The 15,477-nt window shown below is 43.0% G+C and overlaps 1 protein-coding gene across 1 annotated transcript; it reads left to right on the forward strand.

Moving 5' to 3' along the window:
* Window positions 1-165: 165 nt before the first annotated feature.
* LOC140995461 (D-dopachrome decarboxylase-A-like) lies at window positions 166-13,588 on the forward strand. The gene is made up of 3 exons (XM_073465462.1): window positions 166-360; window positions 11,819-11,994; window positions 13,063-13,588. Exons 1-3 carry the CDS (start codon window positions 253-255, stop codon window positions 13,133-13,135), a joined length of 357 nt encoding a protein of 118 aa, XP_073321563.1. The 5' UTR covers window positions 166-252; the 3' UTR covers window positions 13,136-13,588.
* Window positions 13,589-15,477: the final 1,889 nt, after the last annotated feature.

Raw genomic sequence — 15,477 nt, forward strand, 5'->3', positions numbered from 1 at the left:
CCTGTCCTCGGTAAAACCTCTGACTCATTGGTATTCAAAATTAACATTCTAAATAGGAAACCTTTACTATCGCCCTTCACTACATATGATATGAGCAGAAACAGTAGAAAGCAGCAGCGGCTTGGATCGCTGTCACGAACCGCACGTATTTTGAAAGGTATAACCGGAAGTAGCAGGTTTGCTGTCTTGTCACTGGTCTTCGTCCTCGTCTTCAAACAGTTGTCAGCAGAGGTGATTCCAGCAGTTTTTAAAATGCCTTTCATTGATTTCCAAAGTAATTTACCGGCTATCTCTTTCTCGGAGGACTTCGTCAGGAGGCTGAGCTCCTGCGCCGCGGCCGCTCTCGGAAAACCAGAGGACGTGAGTACATTTGGGGCCGAACCCTGTCTGGAGCAAGAGTGATTAAATGTCAAGGCTGCATGTGCGTGTCTCCTCTAAAACCCAGCTGGTTTCCATTAGTCCAGCCGCACAACTGTGCGCTGAATAACGTTAACGTTAAGTAACGTTAAGTCATGTTTACATGTACCTCACAAGTTCATGTAGCTAACACAGAAGCAGCTTCACATTTATTTGACACAGATGTATCAAAACCAGCGTTCACCACTCGAATGGCCGGTGTGGTGCCAAAAAGTGATCGTCTGCCAGAAACTGATTTCCGTCTTTTTGGCAGGTGAAATACTGCCTTTTATGAGTTGTATTAGCCCTTTAAAGTTATTTCAACAGGTAAAAAGGAATGGATTGGTTATAATCTAGGACAAAGAGCAGGTAAAATAATGGAGAGTCATAAGGATAATTGCAATAGAGATCAATTCTTTATTTTATATCTTTTATATATTTTATATCTTTGCAATTACCACGGACATAAAGTTGTATGTGTAGTTATGATTGTTTGATCCAGATAAAAGCAGCTGTAGACATATATAAACTGGGCGAATCAGTTTCTGGCGGACGATTACCGGTGTTTCGGATTAACACGGGGCTATGTTAACTGGCGATCATGAGCCGAATGTGTCAGTGGCTGTGTCCAAATTCAGGGTCTGCAGCCTTCGAAGGGCGCATTTGAAGGCCAATTACGTCACAACGCTGCGCGAAGGCTGTCCAAATTCGAAGGCTCCTTCAAATGCAGCCTTCATTTCCCCTTTTTGGAGGACGCACCGCTAATATCCTTCGCGGCCTCCCACATCCCAAGATCCTTTGCGCGCCGCTCAGTCCTGAAACAGAAGAGGGAAAGAAAGAGAAAATGGCGACATCAAGTGGCGCAGACATGACATTCAAGTGTGAGTCTTGGGTTTATACTCGTTTTTTACTCATTTGCACATCCAACGCCAGATATGTTAAACTTCAAGGGACTATAAAACCTCCAAATTTTTACTTTCAGTTAAAATACGTGACGCTGGTAATACTATGGTAGTTGTTATTCACCAATGGGTTAATGTTTATTTTGTATTGTTGATAATTCAATTTAGATTTGACACATTGTACACACACAAATAAATGTACACGTTTGATAGATTTGAACCAAAACAGACTTTAATGCATGAACACCTGGTGACGCAACCAGGAAATACTCCGAAGGCTAGACCGTCCCATTTAACAACGGTGGACGTGGCCTTCAAGGTCTCTCTGAAGGACCCGGCCTTCATGGGCCACAAAGGCCGCGTCCTTGAAGGATGCAGCCCCTGAATTTGGATACAGTCAGTGGTTGCCGTAGCCACAGCAGATGTTGAAAACGGGAAGAGAAGACGTGGCTGTCCTCGGATATGCCTCTTTGTTCAGGTTGTCTCTGTGCAAAACATACCCGATCCGTGGTTGGGCTCCTGTTTGAGTAAACATGCTTAACCCTCAGTCGCTGTATCAACGTTGCAAGGGCTGGATGGTGGTTGTGTGGGGGGGCAAGCCAAAGGAGAGCCACTACATTTGAGGAGCTTAGCTGGTATTCTCTTCTGGCTCTGTGTAATGCGTTAGCTGGTCCAGGTTCGCCATCAATTTTGCTTTTTTGGCTTGCCAGACTAACGCTTTTGTCCCTAATCGCAGTGATTGTAAAGGGCCCCAGCATGTCCAAGGCCATCTTACTCACTTTTTGTTGCTGCTCCCTGATGTTCTGTTTGAGCACAACATCTCCAACCTGGAAATTGTCCCTGTGCCAGTTTGTGCTTGCCGATTTTTTTGTTGGCTTTTAGAGACATTTGCTCTTACACGGTCATATGTGTCAGGCTGGTTTCCAAGCCCCTGGAAAACTTCCTCCCTCATCACAAGGCTCTCCACTTTAGCCGTTGTCACCTAAAGTATAAAAATGCCAAGTGGTGTTACATTCCAAGCCATTTATCCAAGTCATTACCACAACTCCTTCATAAATATAAAACTCATACTCAAGCATTAAAAAGTACGGGCTGTACATGGTCGTAAGGTGTTTCTTTGAGCGCAGGCCAAACATTGTGGCCTGCAGGTAACGGTCCCATGTTTTCGGCCACTTATGGGCCAGCTTGTTGAGGGACCTGACAATTGTGCATATTAGTCAACAAAACAGCAGCCATTTTATGTCACCAATTCAGTCCATACCATTCATGTCATGGGTGTATGATTACCTACCAATATATCACAATATGCATCCTACCTCTGGATGGTGCCATTGAGTTTCTCCACCAATCCATTTGTTTGCGGGTGATAAAGGGCACAGAAGCTCCGCTGAATCCCCAGGGATTCACACAGTCTGAGATTTACCTTAAATTCAATTTTGAAAATAATTCAGCATTTGCTGTATACCTGAGTGAGATATAAATGTTTCTCATATTTTTACCTGGTTTTTGAACTCTGTGCCCTGGTCTGTAAGCAGTCTCTGAGGTGCACCAAATTTGTATACAAAATCAAGAATGCACTTGGTCACCTCCACTGCAGACCTACTCTTCAGAGTGTAGGCCTCTGCCCACTTTGTGAAATAATCAACCATTACACAAATGTATTGATTACCATTCTCTGTAACAGTCAGCCTCATCAGGTCCATCCCCACAAGTTCAAATGGCTCTGAAACCTGAAATTAGCATAGGATAATTAGACATCTATACAAGAAGTTGTTGGTAGGTAAGCACATTTTGGTGCATGTGAGAGGCAGTTGCACAAGTAACCTCACTTCTATTGGCTTGTACTGAATCTTTTCCTTCAGACTGGCCCGCTTGGCCTGGCAGTCTGGACACTAGGCAACCTGAAGCCAAAAAATATTCAAATAAATGTGGCTCATAGGCCTTTGGTTTCAAAAAGAAACTGACTGTTTAATTCAATCCAATGTATTATTGCTTCAATTTGAAAGATTGTTTTGTTAAGTAGACCTTAATGTAAAAAACTCAATGGCACTTGTGGATGTCAGCCTCCATTCCAGGCCAGTAATAACGGCTGATTATTGCATGATGGGTTTTTTCAACACCACAGCGGGAGCCCAGTGGACTGCAGTGCAGTTCCTGAAATATCAGGTCTGCCTCTGCGGCTGAGGTAACCACTTTGGCCAGGTGCTCTGTTTTATCTTGTCTTCGCCTGCATATGTAGTAAAGACCTTCATCTGGACAAAAACAAAATTACAACATTTTAGTCTTAATACAACAGAACAAATGTATTTGTAAATTGTATTGTAAATGATGGTAGAGCAATTCAATACTTACCCTTGAGCACATAAGTTGAGGCTCTTCTTTTTATAGTATACCTCTGGTGTTTGGTCAATCCCTCCGGTAGAATGTTATGGATTTTGAAATCCATGATTTCTTTCAAAATCTTCTTGTCCATGACTTCTTCTTTCTCTTTTTTTATTTTGTTGATGACAAATCTCCCTACTTCCAACACAGATGCCATTTCTGCACAGCCTTATATATGTTTCCCCCTATTGTTTTCTAACGAGCTGATTGGAAGAGGCTTTGACTAATGTACCCAGACTTCACCTGGGCCTATTTTGGGGACCAACAAAGCCATACTAATACCCATGTGTTTTTAATGGGTTTCTCAGCAAACACATATGGATGAAATAATTGGGTGTTCATACTTCTGGTCATAGATTGTATGTTTTTAGGAACTGATGATCTTCAATCTTGTTTTACAAATAAGGATTTTATATCCTCTTCCTTTGTTGAACATTTTGAGCTTGGCCTCCTTATTTATGGGCTTTCCTGGTAGTAATCTTCTATATTGAAGACAAAAAAAATGCTTGAATGATGAAAAATAACTGGGGCTATCTTAAATTTTGAGCAGATAAAGAGGACAATTTTCATTGATTTTGGTATTGTCCAGTTGTTGCATCCTTTGGGCAGCACGTGGCACCCTGATACTGTTGTCATTCCTACACATTTAAAGTGGCCTATAACATGATCTTACAGACACTAACATAAATTGATTATATTTTTTGCTAAAATGTTTCAAACGGCTGCTTATTTGTGTTATTAAACCATCACAGTACCGACATGGTGCATAGACATTGCGGTCACAAGTTGATCTGGCCACTTCTGCGTCCAAGAGGTGGCTGTGTGTATGCTGTGAGGAGTGAGATAGGCTATACCGCCAGTAACCTGCATGATCTGTTTGGTGTAGTGCATTGGATACCACGCTAGAGTTTTTTTCCCCTCAATTAGTGTGAGTTCAAGTCCTGTAATATCTTTTCTTCTTTTTTCGTTTAAAAGGGTTCCATAGTTCTTCCATGTGATGCATGTTTATTCAAATAGGAAGCGAGGATGAGTGAGTGTATTTAATAAAGGTTATGCCTATTTGTGTTATTAAACCATCACAATACCGACATGGTGCATAGACACTGCGGTCACAAGTTGATCTGGCCACCTCTGCATCCAAAAGGTGGCTGTGTGTATGCTGTGAGGAGTGAAATAGGCTGTAACGCTAGATACCTGTGTGGCGTCGTTGGTTTGGTGGGCTAATTGCCACGGTACAGTTCTTTCTTTTCCCGCAATGAATATGAGTTTGAGTCCCGTATTATTTTTTATTTTTTCATTTTTCATTTAAAAGGGTTCCATAGTTCTTCTATGTGATGCATCTTTACTCAAATAGGAAGCGAAGAGGAGTAAGTGTATTAAATAAAGGTTTATTAGAGATTAACATTCACAGGAAGAGCAACTCTCCCTTTTCCTGTTTACAACGTCTTCTGTAACAACGAGCAACGTTGATACAGCGACTGAGGGTTAAGCACGTTTACTCAAACAGGAGCCCAACCATGGATTGGGTATGTTTTGCACAGAGACAACCTGAACAAAGAGGCAAATCTGAGGACAGCCACGTCTTCTCTTCCCGTTTTCAACATCTGCTGTGGCTACGGCAACCACTGACGCATTCGGCTCATGGTCGCCAGTTAACATGGCCCTGTGTTAATCCAAAACACCAGAACAGAGGTTTAGCACATCTACCAGTGGCCATACACACCCAGTCTACATCATGGCCCCTGAGGAGTTGTGACTGTGGTTGGCTGGAAAGTGTTATTCATTTATAGGACAATGTCAGTGGGCTTTACGATACTATACGTTTGATACGTAAGTATATTTTATTATCAGACACTATTTCTAAGATGGATAGGGATTAGCCTGTTTATTACGTTTGGATTAAAAAGACTTTTGTAGCTTGTTATGGCCTCCAACTGTAGTGATTAAATTAAAACTCAAACAAAGGGTTGGAGGAAGCAACATACAACGGACACCACTCACAAGGTTCATATTTCACTCAAAAAGGCTTTATTAAATCGGTCAATTGAATAACAAACAAAAGGGGGCTGAAAGTCCTGGCCAAAAGGAACAGAAAGGTGGTTTGACGCTGGACCAGCCACGCAGTGGGCCGTCGTTCCCCGCGTCTCCCCCTAACCTACCTATGTGGAAAAACTAATCCTAAACAAAGAAAACCGATAACAGGACTACCGGTAACCTATGAACCAAGCCCCAGCACCTAAGCGTGCATGGAGGCTGAGAAACCAACCTTTTCAAAGAGGAGAAGCAAGAGGACAAAACAACTCCTCACAGGTGCACTGCTGCTCATGTGTGTGTCCAAGCTCCCCTGTATCTGCACCCTCTGCCCTCTTATCACCTCAGCCACTCCGGCCACTCACCGATCACACTCAGGTGTACTCAGGTATAGAGGGAGGAGGGGGGAAATGAAAATCGGGGAGAGAGAGAGGGAGAGCAGAACACACAACAGAGGCACACGTAACACCCCCACCCTAAAATAGTGAATGTGGGAGCGCTGTGAATATCATTCACACCTTACAAACCATGACAGCCCGACAAAGTGTCCGCCAAGACATTTTCTCGACCCTTAATGTGCCCGATTACGATGTTAAAAGACTGTAAAAAAAAAAAGCCCAGCGCATTAACCTCTGATTTGTGTTACACATCTGATTCATAAACATTAGAGGATTGTGGTCAGTGTAAATGATACTTGGCGAACTAGCAGAGCCGACGTTAACCTCAAAGTGCTTGAGGGCCAAAACAAGCGCGAGAGCCTCCTTTTCAATCGTGGAATACACTCGCTGATGGTGATTAAATTTCCTGGAGAAATATGAGACGGGGTGCTCCACGCCATCGTCTCCATCCTGGAGGAGGACAGCACCTGCCCCCGCATCACTGGCATCAACAGCTAGCTTAAACGGATGGTCAAATGCAGGCGCAGCCAGGAACTGGCGCATGGTCAACAAAGCCTTCACACACACCTGCTGGCAACTTTCAGACCAGTGGAAACGCATCTTGGGACTTAACAGATCGGTAAGCGGGGCCGCAACAGCAGAAAAGTTCCTGCAGAAGCTTCTGTAGTACCCCGCCATCCCTAATAAACAACGCAGCTCACGACGGGCACCAGGTGCAGGGAACGACAGAATGGCCTCAACTTTTGAATGCACCGGCTTGACCTGTCCTTGACCCACAACTTTCCCCAAATACTCCACAGTAGCTCGACCAAATTCACACTTTGCCAAATTGAGCGGGAGATTGGCATCACGCAGTCTCCCGAACACTGCACGAAGCTGCTGAATATGGTCATGCCACGAACACGAGTAAACCACGATATCATCTAAATAAGCTTCACACCCCGACAAGCCCGACAAGACAATGTTTACAAGGCGTTGGAAGGTCGCAGACGCATTTTGCACGCCAAATGGCATCACCGCATACTGCATGAAAGCGTCAGGGGTCACAAACGCAGAAATCTCCCTCGCCCGAGGAGTCAGCAGCACCTGCCAATACCCTTTTAACAGGTCAAGCTTAGTTACATAAATGGCACTTCTGACATGATCTACACAGTCCTCAACCCGAGGGAGAGGATAACAGTCTGGCTTTGTGACCCCATTCACCTTACAGAAATCCATGCAGAATCAGTCAGAGCCATCAGACTTATTAGCTAGGAGACACGGTGAACTCCACAAAATAGAGCTGGCTTCCGCAATGCCGTTCTCCAGCACATAAGTGACCTGCTGCTGCAAACGGAGGCACTTGTTGGGATTGACCCGGTGCAGATGCTGCTTTATTTGCGGGTAATTGCCCACATCAATGTCATGCTGCAGCACATGGGTCCTAGTTGGCACATCTGAAAACAGAGAGACGTGAGATTTTATCAGACTGACCACATCCTCATGCTGAACCTGAGCCAAATGCGAAAAACACTCAAGTTTGGAAAACATTTCAGCATTATTCCACTGTCCTTGGACAACAGCACTGAACGGACCAGGGATATCCTCGACATCAGAAGCTGAAGCCGCCAGGGCCTCTGTGGGATCAGCACCGGACAGGGCCTCATCAATCATTTCAGCACTGGACAGCGCCGCAACCGCCTTGCCCTCTGCACTGACAGGGGACTGAGGGACAGACTCTCGGTCCAGGTATGGCTTTAACATGTTTATGTGACACAACCTACTTTGCCGGCACTCGGGAGTGGCAACTATGTAGTCCCAGTCATTCGCTCTTTCTTGGACCACATACGGACCGCTGTAACGAGCCTGCAAAGCGGGACCAGGAATGTGCAATATCATTAACACCTTATCACCTGGATCGAAGGATCTATATGTTCTGCTTTGCCAATTCACAAGCGCAGGGAAGCTTTAATTGGAAATTACTGACATAAACAGATTTTGTGGTTTGCTGTCACCCAGCCATTTTTCCTGCAATAGTTTCAGAGGGCCACGCACAGTGTGTGCAAACACTAACTCTGCTGGACTAAAGCCCAAGGACTCTTGAACCACCTCACAGGCAGCAAAAAGGAGGTGATGGACACCCTCATCCCAGTCCTTATTAGACTCAAGGCAGTAAGTGCGGAGCATAGACTTTAAGCTTTAATGGAAACGCTCAATTACCCCTTGACTCTCTGGGTGATGCACTAGATGCACTAGAGCAACAATGAGTGATGTCAAGCTGTTTCATTACCTGTGCAAAAATACGTGACATGAAATTAGATCCCTGGTCAGTTTGCATTACTTTCGGCAAACCAAATACGGAGAAAAACTTCACCAGCGCCTTCACAACGGTTTTTGCAGTAATTTTACGCATGGGAATGGCCTCAGGAAACCGAGTTGCTGAACACATGATCGTCAAAAGAAACTTGTTGCCCGCTTTCGTGTGCGGCAAAGGACCAATACAGTCAATAATAACTTGTTCAAAAGGTTCTGTCACCACTGCAATCGGATAAAGCGGGAAAGGTGGAATGGTCTGATTCAGTTTACCCGAGATTTGACAGACATGGCATGTTTTGCAGTATTGCCGCACATCCCGTTTCAATCCTGGCCAGACAAAACAATGCAAAATGCAATCATAAGTTTTATTCACCCCTAAATGGCCAGCAAGCGGATTATCATGAGCCAGTTTGAGAATTTCACACCGATGAGATTTTGGAACTACAATTTGAGTCACCACACCCCAATCATCCTGTGCGGATATGTGCCGTGGCATCCATTTACGCAAAAGCACATCGTCCTGTACAAAGTAACAGGTGGACATTTTCTCAACCTCATCTGCTGGAACGACAGCAAAAAAACAAGGAGCTAGCGACAAATCATGTTCTTGCTCAACAATAAGCTGTCCCCGTGACATGCACACTTTAGAGTTTCGCTCTTCAACAGAAGAGGAAACAGCGGGAGCTACAGGAGTGACAGGTGAAGACAGAGCGGGAGGAGAGACTACTGGCCAGGAAGCCAGACAGTCAGAATCAGCCATGAAACTGTCAGCCAATTCCACCTCGCCCTCCTCATCAGGCAAACCCTGCTTCTGCCTCACAGACATTGCACGAGTGACAGTGCAAACTGAAAAGACCTCTGGAAACCTCAACTTCAGGTCATCTGAGTGCTCAGAGAGAGGAACAGCAGTAACTTCAGGAGTTAATAACACTTTACCCCCAGCCAAATCGTTGCCCAAAATGAAAGATACCCCATCAAAGGAAAACTGCAGACTTACACCCACCACTACACGCACTTTTACCAGCTCAGAGTCAAGGTGAATAGCATGTAACGGCACGCCCAGAAACTGCATACTAAAGCCACGAACCAAAGCTTTAGAGTTAACGGAAGATTTATCCGAAAATGGCAGCACTCTGTCCAGAATGACTGACTGTGAGGCTGCACTATCCCTCAGGATGGTAACAGGGACACAAAATCTTTCATAATGAATGGAGCATACACGTCAAGATCAGGACCAACAGAAATGGACTGTTTAGGCCAGGACTGCCGTTTTGGCAAAGCCTCTGTTTTCAACAAATTAATTGCTTTTGGAGACTTATTTTTTTATCTAAAGCAAAACATTGTTTTATGGTGTGGCCACGCTTTCTACAGTAAAAACAGACTGGCCTGTCTTTAGCGTCAACACCTTCCTTATTGCTGGCTTTAATTTCGCCATGAAAGCTTGATTTTACAGGGAAAGAAAAAGACTTGAGACCTGTCAAAGGCTTCCCTGTGCATGAGGATGTACTCATCAGCCAGGACAGCTAGGTCAGAGACTGTAGATACCTTCTGTTCATTAACATAAGTGGCCATCCTGTCTGGTAAGCAGTTCTTAAATTCTTCCAATAATATGAGATCACGCAGACCACCAAAATATATGACATTTTTAGACTGGCACCAACGATCAAACAGAACTTCTTTGTCGCGGCCAAATTCAACATAAGTGAGGCTGTTAGTTTTTCTGGACTGGCGAAACTTCTGGTGATATGCCTTGGGCACCAACTCATATGCCCTCAGCACAGCTGTTTTGACCTTGTCATAATCTAAACTCAACTCAGATGACAAAGATGTATAGGCGTCTTGAGCCTTGCCACGAAATACACTCTGCAAAAGCAATGGCCAAGTGGTCTTAGGCCACTTCAACCTGTTTGCGACACGCTCAAACAAAGTAAAATATTTATCTACATCCCTCTCATGAAAGGGAGGAACCAAACGAATACACCTGTTCATGTCAAATTCATCAGACTGAGACCCCACAGGTGACGAGGAGGAGGATTCCTTTAATTCCAGCTCCTTCAAACGAACCTGTCTATCAACCTCAAGCTTGCGTGCTTGCAATTCAAAGTCAAGCTCCTTTTCCTTTATCGCCAAGTGACGCATCTCAAGCTCCAACTCCTTCAGATGGAGCTGTACCCCTGGGTCTTCCATCCCCGCAGGTGAACTCACTGCGACAACACCGGGGTCACAAGGCAAAACTCCCTTATCAATTAAAGCAGTCACCAACTCGGATTTTACCACCTGTTTCTTCGTCTGTTTAGGCACAGCAATACCAAAATGATCAGTGACCGCAAACAAATGCTCCTTTGTGCAGGGATGTAATTTATCCAGGCTAGGTTGCTCTACAAAATCATGAAGATCAAACTCCATCCTTAAAAGCAAAAGAGCACCACACCCGACCAACCGATCACCAAAAAAAAGGAATCCCCTGCTAAGTCAGGAGGAAGAACGGGCCGGCAAAAAAAACACAGCTCCCGAAAATATGGCACAGCACACACACAAACTAAATGAGCAACAATGGCACAAAAATAAATGGCATCCACAAATGTGTGCACAAAAACACACCAAAAAGTAGACCATGTGAGGTAACGGCAAACAACACAAAGTATCAAAGGAACTTTCACCCTTTGTCAAAACACGCTACAATTAACACTGGGAGAGGAAAAACCAACCATGATACAGTTTACCAACACAAGTAACTGTGCCAAAGACAACAATCTGCAGCCACATGCTGAGGCAAAAACCAAAAAAGCCTTCAACACTCCATCACACCACACGAAAGCCTACAAACACAACTCAAAGCGGAAAACCGCGTTCGGACGAGCCCCCAAATATGTTACGGCATAAACTCAAACAAGGAGTGCGAGCGGGTGTGAAGGGAGACTTGCGTGCACGCAATTTTGCCTCCAGGCAAATATAGTATAGTGACTGTTTAGGCTAAAAAAATTTACTAAATGACGTTGTTTCGAGTAAACTCTGGATGTCGACACTTCAGGACACTTGGATTGCAGTGGACGAGCAGTATGGAGGAATATTACAAAGTTTTTGTGTAGTTTTATGGACCTTTTCGTCTCGGGCACCATTGACGCCCGTTATATGGATTTTTGCTGCAGGACGGTATCCCCACGGGTCTCCAGCTGCAATTTGAGGAATAAAAAACTACACCGGATTTCTCATCAGCATGAGAGTGAGTCGATAAAGACTGAATTTCGTTCTAGAGTGAACTATTCCTAAGGACACTTGAGCAGGCTTCCAGATGCAGAAGAACGAGCTCTGACCTTGTGGTGGGGAAATGTGCTCACGTTATCTTCATCTAACAGATAAATGAATGACTGTGTGTTTGTGCTCACTCCTCCCTTTGCTGTGTTTGTCTTTCAGAGGATGAACGTGGTGGTGAAACCTGGGGTGCAGATGCTGATAGGTGGATCTTGCTCTCCATGTGTGATGCTGTCAGTGTCTGCCATCGGTGTGACTGACACTGCCGACAAGAACAAGGAGCACAGTGCCAAGATCTTTGAGTTTCTGACCAGAGAACTTCATCTGACTGAAGACAGGTGAGCATAAGGACATCCCTGCTGTGCTTGCACGTATGCTGTCACTGGACAGTGTTGTAAAATGTGCCCAAAGGTCAAGCATGACTAAAACTGAAGATGCCATATTAAAATATTCCTTTGACAAAAGTTAGCGATACATATATTACTTGAGTAAAAGTATCAAGTATTTTGAGTAATATAGTATTTTTTATTAAATGTTCTTTAAATGGTTAAAAGTATCAAAAGTAGTAAGAGTAAATTATACATTTACACGTACAAGTGCACTGCCCATTTAATTGGTGTTCAGCACAGATTATCTGGTGATGTGAAGGGTTTACACATCCAGTTTTACACCTCTTGAACCACTCACAGATTCATCTGCGTATCAGACATAATGTCCAGCTTTAGTTGATTTGTCCATTTAACAACAAGACATCAGAGTTATCTCACACACTTATCAACTCAGGGCTCTGATACAAAGAATGTTGTGTCTTCACTACACCATACAGCATGTCACCTTGTCCTGGTCTTTGCTGCCATCATCATACTGTGTTCATAATGTAGCTGTACTTTTTTTGCCTGCAGACAAACAGAACTTTACATTAGGCAGGCTGAACTGTCTGAAGCCCTACCCACACGCCTCATTCATTTCCCTAGCTAAGCATCTGACCAGACTGTATCTTATGCCTGTTTACGGCACATGTATGCCTCGTGTACATAAATGTTCATGTGATATACGTTTTAAGGTGTGTTGTATGGACGGAGATTATTTCTAAAACAGTGCTAAAATGCTACAGAATGTACAGTTTCCAAAAATCCCTGTGTACGTGTAGATTAGGCCTTAGTTAAAAACTACAACATGCATTAGCTTGGATACAGATTCACCCTGTTGAATTGGCCAATTATCTCACCGGAAGTGATTAATCATAACTTAAACTAACTCTCCAAGAGAGCAGAACTCTTTAATCTTCGAAACATCACAGAGCAGCTGAGAGGTTTAGAACAGCTGATCTTAGCCTTTCAAACTGTATTCACATATTTTAATTAATGGACTGGGGAAATGATTGACAGCCTTTTTCTGATTCACAGGATTGTTATTCAGTTCCTCACGCTGCAGCCTCACCAGGTCGGGAAGAAGGGAACCGTCATGAGTTTCTTGTGAAGGACGTTGTTTTGGACAAATCTCCCAGTCTCACTCCTCAAAGAAAAAGAAGAAGATGACTGATTAGATCAGCACACTAATTCATCATACACCAAGTAAAGCTAGTCGGGGAGAGTCAGTTACTGTATATTCATGGCATATCCAGTTATACATTCTGCGCATCTGCAGATTTTCTTAAAGCTGTAAAACATTATGTCATCAGTTAAATTTTTAATGATTAAAGGACCTGTTACTGTAACCATTCCTAAAATCACTTGTAATACATACTATGAAGGAAATCATACTAGAACCACAATGAATAAAAAAAGTCAGTATTTTCAGGAAAATATATATTTTTAAATATATTTTAACTAAAGAGGTGGATGAGATGAACTGGACTCTGTCTTTTCTGTGAATCCTGTAGCCTCCATGAAACAAATACAGTTATTAAAGCAGTGATTGATTTTGAAAGGATCCTAGAGTTTTACTTTCCTAAAGTCTTATAGGTTAGCATTAACTGTCATTATGAGTAACTCACAAGAAGAGTGTTTGAATGAAAGATGCAGAGACAGAATTTCCTCAGATCATGTATATAATGATTGAAAGGATGAAGCCAGGTTTCCTGCAACCCAGCTCAACAGTTATGTGCAGTAATGTTACATAACCTGCTAACACACAATAGATATATCTTGTGTTCACATACACACACACTCCATGGTCCGTGTGTGTTACATGCTGGGAACCCCCGCTGTTCAGTTTGCTGAAAGGCGAAGCTGCTATGTTGTTATGCTACCAGCATGCCGGTCCTACAGTGATTGTCGGCATCCACGGATGAAATAAAGTTTTTTTATAAACTGGTGCACAAAACAAAAAAAACGAGTGAATACATGTGACACACTACATTACATTCTGCTGTGGTGTGATTGGCCACTGACTTTTCACAGCATCATCATGACATCACAATTTTAATTTGTCCAATGCTTTATGATCACATACCTGCAAACCTTTCGACAGTGTGGCTGATTTAAATTTTATACCGTGCCCACTAGTTTTGACAATCAAAAATACAACCTCAGCACCAGGCTGCAATGAATACACAGTATTCAGTAACGAGTATATTAATTTATTAACTAGTGAACTATTTAACTAGCTCAATACTTTTGAAGAATTGAGGTCTGTATGTGTATGAATTTGATTGAACTTCTCTGGAGTCATGGCTGTTGGTTAAAACAGAACTCCCAAAACTTCACTGAGCCATAGAATCAATCAGTACATTTAAAGATAGATCATTCTGAGTTATATAAGCATCTGTCACCTTTCACCCAGGCTACACAATATCATGTCTGATTGTTGGTTCAACTTTTAACCGCTGAACACAAATCAGAGAGTACTGAGGTGAAACAAGACTATTCACTCTTTAGCTACTTGTTGATAAGTTGTCAGAATGGGGCCAGAGGACTGAAGTCACAATGAGGCCCCACCTTTTCATTGGCCGCAGGCAAGACTACTTGGCTAATGGCTAACTAGCAGGTTGGTCAAGTTCTTTGCACTGCGACAAAACTCCATTCTACTGGACTCTTCTCAGCTGCTGCTGATACCAACTCTTGTACAGAGGTGCATTCACTGCCCTGACACCTACTGTAAATACCAAACTGCAGCCAGATTTGTTGATGTACCAGAGTCAGTCAGTAGACTCAGTTCTTGTTAGCTTGTCATATTAAAACATACGTAAGATGAGTTGGTAGATTTGTGTTTCCTGTAAAAATAATGTCTATGTACATATAGTATATGTAGGTGACCTTGGGGGCTCCCAAATAAGATTAAGCATATTGATTCATTTCCACTTGATACCATCACAACATGTCAGTGTGCTCTGCACTCATAGGTGGTTTTACCATGAGGCCAGAGTAGGTATTATCCTTGGGCCTCGTCCGTCAAAGGGCCTTGTGAATTTGTGTTTAATTATTTTTTTAAATTTATAAAAGTTTTCCTTTCTTGTCCCTCTAAACCTATGATAATGATATATGATAAGTCATACATGAAAAAATCTGTCTTTAGGTAAATGTGACCTTTGCAATGAAATCTGTATATTTGCTAATATTTATCATGACCCACTTTTGTCATATGACCTTTAACCTGCATTTGCACCGAATCAAATGATGTAGCAAATTAAGTTACCATCAGAGACAGACAGTTGTTACCTGCATGAAGCATCATTCTTTTAATGGGTCCATTACTTTGGTTTTAGGACCAAATACTTACATAACTAATAATGCTGTGGCTCATTTGAAGGGGCACTATGTAGTTTTGGATAAGAAACTCAGAATTTTAATATTTACAATATTAATGAGGTAATGATACAA

Source organism: Pagrus major, chromosome 1 (genome assembly GCF_040436345.1).
Source record: "Pagrus major chromosome 1, Pma_NU_1.0".
Classification (NCBI taxonomy): Eukaryota; Metazoa; Chordata; class Actinopteri; order Spariformes; family Sparidae; genus Pagrus; species Pagrus major.

What these genes read in the sequence shown, in the direction of transcription:
- LOC140995461 (XM_073465462.1), top strand. Translation starts at nt 253, where the DNA reads ATGCCTTTCATTGATTTCCAAAGTAATTTACCGGCTATCTCTTTCTCG. An exon ending in CTCTCGGAAAACCAGAGGAC is followed by an intron (nt 361 to 11,818) that starts GTGAGTACATTT and finishes TTTGTCTTTCAG; the next exon opens with AGGATGAACGTGGTGGTGAA. An exon ending in CTTCATCTGACTGAAGACAG is followed by an intron (nt 11,995 to 13,062) that starts GTGAGCATAAGG and finishes TCTGATTCACAG; the next exon opens with GATTGTTATTCAGTTCCTCA.